Source organism: Echinops telfairi, unplaced genomic scaffold (genome assembly GCF_000313985.2).
Source record: "Echinops telfairi isolate 266 unplaced genomic scaffold, ASM31398v2 ScPeMD7_60;HRSCAF=208, whole genome shotgun sequence".
In the NCBI taxonomy this organism is placed as follows: domain Eukaryota; kingdom Metazoa; phylum Chordata; class Mammalia; order Afrosoricida; family Tenrecidae; genus Echinops; species Echinops telfairi.
Genome location: NW_022103958.1, coordinates 2,159,496 through 2,166,483, shown reverse-complemented (window position 1 = coordinate 2,166,483; position 6,988 = coordinate 2,159,496). Strand labels below are relative to the sequence as shown.

Below are 6,988 nucleotides of genomic sequence, written 5' to 3'. Positions count from 1 at the left end.
TGAATGTACAAATGTGCTTTACACAATTGATGTATGTATGGATTGTGGTAAGAGTTGTATGAGCCCCTAATAAAATGACTTAAAAAACCCCAGGAAATTGAAAACTAAAGAGGTTAAGAAACGTCCTCAACGAAGTCCACACAGTACAAAGAAGTGATCAGAATTCCTATCTACCGCACAGATTTAATTGGCTTGGAAATGTTCATACTTCTAGGAAAAATTGGTTTAAGACATCTTCTTGAGAAGAGATTGACGTTTTCTCACAAGCGCTCAGTGTGAGCTGGAGTTTAACTAATTGGCCCCAGGTTTGCTTTTGTCCTTGGACGAGCTATCTGGGTAGCTCATTGGACCATCCTTTGGGATTTTTTTTGAGAATCTTGGCATCTTTACAGCTCCCAAGGCTGAAAGCCTGCCGTGGACATTTATAAACTAGTCTATGAATTAGCATGAATATTGAACACAGTACAATATTTGTAAAGGGAAACATCACTCCTGTCCTTCGTAAACAACCTTTGGAAGGGAATTGGTCTTAGAAGAGTCTCTTTCTCAGTGTACTGCAATTGTTGCTCCATAAAGAAATTTGTCAAGAACCAGACTCAAACAATTTTATCTTCCCCCCAACTCCCCTGCACTACACAGTGTGATCAATCCTTTGTCTCAGCAGCTACTTCTGCGGGAAACCAGGTAAAGTTTGCAGACCCAGAGTCTCCTCTCTCCATAACCGCCCCCCTCCATCACCTCCTGGAGGCGCATTGATGGTGTCTACTTCCTGATTTCAGCTGAGTTTCCTGTGATTCATTGCCTAAGTTATGAAACTTGTATCATATTTAAAGCCATTTATTTGAACATAAGAAAAGAGGTAAGTGCTCAACTCTGTCTAAAATTTTTTCTTAACAATTTCTTTCCAAAACGGATATGGTGGCATTTGTATTCAGTTGGAATTGTACTCAGTTTGTATGGTGCTTCTAGAAAGTGCTTCCAGCAGCAAGGGGTGAAGGTAGACCAGGATGCCTACAACTTCCTTGCCCTCAGAGCCTTTCTACCTTCTCTGCCAAAGTCACTCCTGCTCACTCCAGGAGGAACATACTCCACAATGACATGAAAGTCAGCCTGGCAGAAATTTCTATTCTTATGGTCTCTTTTTTAAAGAGTTTGAAGTTCAGTGGTGACTTTTGGGGGCAAGTTGTGAAAGAAAGCTCTATATTTGCTCACTTGTCCCAGATTTTAAAGACCTACAACAACCCTTGCCCATGACTTGTAATGACACCTACTGGTAGATTTGGAGGCAAATGAAGAAGTAGAAAAAAATGAAAAACCCTGTGTTGCAATTGGGAGTCACACTGCTCTCAATAATGCTGTTTGTGCATCTGTTACGTGTGTCTTTCTGCGTCCCGTCCCCAGAGTCCTCTTCCTGCCCAGCCATTTTCTCACTGTCACTTCTCTCCTTCTTTGGTTCATTCCAGTCTCTGCCCCTCCCCCTTCATTCATCCATATTTTGTATGAACCTCGTTTTCTGCATTGGCATTTTTGTCCCACCATGAAATTTACTATGTTGACTTTGGAGACCAGGCATACACTTCATGTGTCTATTGGTATCTTTCTTTGGTGTTGTGGGAGTTCTTTTTCGGAGAACATAATTTACCTAAGTGGTCAGGAGATGATGATTTTAAGAACTATGTGGTAAGTGGGTTAAATGCTGAAAAGAAAGGCTACCTGGAAACATCCAATCCCCATTACAGCCTGACTGTACTTGGCAAAACTCTACCACAGATCAATCTTAGCACATAAAGAAAACAAGACGAATTGCAGTACTTAAACACCTGTTCAAAAATGTGTAAGAAAACAGAATTAAAAATTGAGAGCCTGCCTACATTAGGCTCATGGAATAAAAAGGCATATATTAGAAATACCTTATTCAGTTCACGATATAGTCAATAAAAGTACTTAGAGACCTAAGAGTTTAAGAAATTGAGGTAGATTGTGATTTGGGAAGAAAGGGGAGCCTTTGGGGGACAAGGATAGAATTTGGACCAGAAATAATTAATACTGTCTTAATATTTCAATATAGCCTAAAATTAAAATTAAAGATAGTAAGTAAGTGTTAATACCATGCTCCCCTACTATGTTATCCCACAAAACGGTATGGTAGGATAGTGAACAGCTCAAGGGAATTAGAAACCTCTGGTTGAACTCAGACATTCAGCAAGGTTTGTCTATTTATCTTCAGATGCCAAACATTCTCGTTGTTTATTTAACATAAAACAAAATAGAATTCTAGAACTTGGCTTATTGGTTTCTCAAGAGGACAGATTTTATGATAGCAATCCCTGTGTTTACCTACTTAATCCCGATTTGAAACTTATTGTGTAAACTAAGTAATAATTAACTTCACCTTTTTTCCCATCAGAAATAATTGTGACTTACACTTGTAGCTTCTGCTTACTATAACTGGTGTTATCACACAGAGTTTCATTTTCCCCCCTCTGCTGGATTGTCAAGAAATATGTTTAATTTGCTTTGTATAACACTATTAGAAGATTTTTTGAGATACTGATTTTGAAATATTAATGTCATTCTATGAAAATCAGTGTATTCTTATTCAAAACCTTAATTCTAGAAATGCTACTTGGAAATTTCAGATTCTCACATTGAAAACTGCAATTTTATTTCTGTCACAGTTTTGTTACATAAGACTAAAACCAATGATATTTTTGGACTTCTAATTTACCCTGAATTACAATGAAAGTAAAACTAAGAGTCAAAAGTTGGAGAAATATATTTTTCTAAAATTATAACCAGAATAAAATACTGAGATGCCAGATATAACTGGAACATATTTTATATGATTTCCTCACTAAAGAATCTCCAATTTAATATTTGAAGTAATGTAGTGTTTCACATATCAATACACACGTATTTCATGTAGTTGAATAAAACAACAACAAAAGAACATTTCCCCTGAGCTGACTCTGACCCATATGATCCCATAGGACAGAGTAGAACTGCCACACAGGGTTTTCAAGGCTATACTCTTTAGAGAAGCAGACTTCCAGATCTTTCTTTGACAATGCAGTTGATGGATTTGCACCACCAATCATTCACCTGGCAGCCTAGTACTTAACCACTGTGACCTCCAGGGCTTCTTATATAAACTTATTAAAGTGTCTATTAGAATGTAAGTTTTAGAAAAAGAAAACATTTCAAGTCATTCAAGTTTCTTCTAGGTCATACAGCGATTCTCAGAATTCATTATAAAGCTCAATTCACCCCCTCTTGCCCTTCTGCACAAAATATTTTGATATTGTAATGAAGACCCTGAGTCAATGCTTGTATGTAAATTCTATGCATAGGCATTAACCATTAAAAGGCGTAGTGATTCCTTTTTTTAGTTAGCTGCTGTCAAGTTGCCTCTGACCCTTGAGAAGCATGTACACAACAAGTGCCATGCTTTGTAATCCGTAGGATTGGCATTGATTTTTTTTTTGACAGTAGATCCTCAAAACATTCTTCCTACTTCATCTCTATCTAGAAGAGCTATTGAAACATGTTCAGGATTATTGCTGTAACAATCCTCTATTGACAGATCACTGGGGGTTACAAATGTGGTGTTTTGACTGAGAATCAATCAGATCGTCTAGACCAAAGGAGAGATTCCCCATGGATCTACCGCTACAGACGAGAAACCTAAAATTGTTTGCTGGTCCAAGTCAGCAGTTATTGCCAAGTCATCACTATCACACGTTTCTTTGCATATAAACCATTTATCAGCTGCATCCTACTTACCTCAACTATGACCATGGAGCTGAACCACAGCGTTACTGAGTTCATTCTACTTGGATTAGCACAGGATGCCCTGAAAGAGAAAATGTTATTGGTTGTCTTCTTGTTTCTCTATCTTGCAACTCTGCTGGCTAACTCATTTATTGTGCTGACCATCAGATACAGTCGGATGCTAGGTGGTCCTATGTATTTCTTCCTTTCCCACTTATCCTTTGCTGATGCCTGCCTTGCAACAACCATAGGTCCCAGATTGATTGTAGACGCACTTTCTAAGAAGAAAGTCATCTCCTTCAATGCATGCGTGACTCAACTTTTTACAGGCCATTTTTTTGGGTGCCTGGAGATCTTAGTGCTCATCCTCATGTCCTTTGATCGCTATGTGGCCATTTGTAAGCCCCTGAGATACACAACCATCATGAACCATCGAGTCTGTGGTACGATGATGAATGTGGCCTGGGTGGGATCTTTTATCCACTCTTTAGTACAGATGATCTTAGTTTTGCAATTACCCTTCTGTGGCCCCAATGTTATTGACCACTATTTCTGTGAATTGCAACCTCTGTTGAAACTTGCCTGCACAGACACTTATGCTATAAATCTACTCACAGTGTTTAATAGTGGGGCAATATGCATGGTTAGTTTCATAATCCTGATGATCTCCTACATGTTCATCTTACACTCTCTGAGGAACAAGAGCGCAGAAGGAAGGAAGAAAGCGCTCTCCACCTGCACCTCCCACATCATCGTCGTCATCTTATTCTTTGTTCCATGTATCTTCACATACACTCGCCCTCCAATCACATTTCCTGTGGACAAGACGGTGGCTGTGTTTTACACCATTGGCACACCCTTGCTCAACCCTCTTATTTACACTCTGAGGAATGCAGACGTGAAAAGCGCCATGAGAAAACAATGGTGCAACCAGCTATGAGGAAAGAACAGAAGACCCTACTTGATTATTCTCCAACAGTTCAAACGAAAATGGATTCGCAGAGAAGGGAAACTTTTCCATCCTGCTGGGCACAGTAGAATCCTCTGCCAGAAGTATGGCAGAGTATATGGGTGAAAAAAGAGATAATGTGAAAACAGACTTTCATTTTGTTCTGAGCCTATGTCACAGAAAGCAACAGAATATAAAGTACAGGAATATGTGTGGGATCACAATCCCATTCCCCCCTTGTGCTCTCTGTATTGATACACCTGCTCTTTTGCACTTTTTGAACCAGATATGTATGTACTGTCACCTCACTCTTTCTTAAATTTTTCTGGTTTGACCTTCATTTCTCCAAGTTTAATAAATTGTCTCTGATTTTGACTGGCTTATTTTGTTGGCAAGTTAGTCTTGGCAGTAATTTCTGTGGTCTTTCCTGGTTCAAGTGTCAGTAAGATAAGATTACCTTAAGGTCTGATATAAACAAAAATACTAGCTATTTAAGTCACATTTGATGCTTTTAAATCACCCTTAAGATAAGAAAAAGAAAGAATGGTAAAAAGCATGTTTTCACTTATCTATTAGATACAGGAAGAGAAGGCAATATCTCCTATTCAAATAACTACAATTCTAATGCTAATAACTATTGATAGTATCCATGTAGAATCTCTTGCTATGTGTTTTAATATCTTTTATTCTTCATCATGTTAATAATTATTCATCCATAAAATTTTGTTCCAGCTACATTATTATTGATGTGAATTAAATCAATGAACACTGACCAAACCCTTTGATTGGTGAACTGGTTACAATTTTATAAAGTTGTGAGAGTTACATTATAATAATTAGCATATTTATAACCAGCATGGCTAATTACAATAATAATAAGCATATGTTTGAAGATATATGTGATACAAAAATAAAACAACAACTGACATATAAAGAGAAAAGAACCCCCACATATTATAATATTCCATTTAGAGAGAAGATAGCTGTTGAAATGAGACTCTCAATTTGGAATTGTGGACCTAAATATATCAAGGAAGCAAAATGCCCCATTAGTACTAGAGATGGTCCCAGTGCACGGGTGCTTTACACTGATTACTAGATTATCTGCCTGATAAGTTCATTTCTGTATGGAGAGCAATATATCTGCATAAGGCTACAGAAGAACATTAGCAATAATTTCTCTTGTCAAAATCCTTGTCATATCAAGGGTATGTCAAATGGTATTGGGTTTCCTATAAGATTTTTCTCTTTGGAGAGCTGGTTATTGACCAATAATCAAAACAAGCTTTATGGTGTTCTTGAATGTATCATGGAATTCTAGAGAAACGGACCCCTCTGTCTTAGAGAAAGGACAGCCAGAGTACTCCTGAGAGGCTAGAATGGTGAATCTTCATCTTAGAGATTTTGGATGTGTTATCAGGAGAGATCGGTCTGAAAATGGAATTCATGCTTAACAATGTAGAGGGTCAATGAAAAGGAAGAATACTATCACCAAGATGGGCTGTCATATAGTGGGCTAAAGCATACTCATTGTGAAGATGCAACATGACTGGACAGTGCTTTATTCTGCTGTTCTTAGTAAGAGATAAGTAGGAACCGATGCAATAACACCCAATAGCATCAATAATAGCAACACATGCCTTTAAACTTGAAGGTGGCATTTACATTCTGTAAACTTTTTATTCAAGTATTCTGTACTCTTCAATGTATACCACATGAAAATCTCAGTTTTGATATCCTCAGGTGACTCAAATCATATTCCCTTTAAATTTTTTGTTTTGAGTATTCTTATCCAAAAAGAAGTTTGACAGAGAACAAGGCTCTAATGTGGAAGGTATACGTTTTTCTAACAACATTTCATAGGTTAGCCCTTAATATCCCCAAAGAATAAGCAGGCACATTATCATGATGCAAAAAAATTCATTGGTGCAATTCTTTCTGGGCCTTTTTTGACCAAAGCTCATTTTCCAAAATATTTATTCATAATAAGCTTCAGGATTGTACTTTGTCCTTTGAAAAATCTATCAAGATTATCCCTTTGGGATGCCCCCGAATGGTTTACACAGCTGTATAAACAGACCTCTATTTAAATGGTCCAGCATGCCTAGTCCAAAGACATGGTTTTGATTGGACTTGGTTTTTTTTTAATTTTTTTTATTTTTCAACTCTTCATTTTTTATTTATTTATTTTTTTAACATTTTATTAGGGGCTCATACAACTGTTATCCCAATCCATACACACATCAATTGTGTAAAGCGCATTTGTAC

The 6,988-nt window shown here is 37.4% G+C and overlaps 1 protein-coding gene across 1 annotated transcript; it reads left to right on the top strand.

Moving 5' to 3' along the window:
• Positions 1-3,707: 3,707 nt before the first annotated feature.
• LOC101648785 (olfactory receptor 4C11-like) lies at positions 3,708-4,711 on the top strand. Its single transcript, XM_004708474.2, has one exon. The coding sequence runs from the start codon at positions 3,791-3,793 to the stop codon at positions 4,709-4,711; it is 921 nt and encodes a 306-aa protein (XP_004708531.2). The 5' UTR covers positions 3,708-3,790.
• Positions 4,712-6,988: the final 2,277 nt, after the last annotated feature.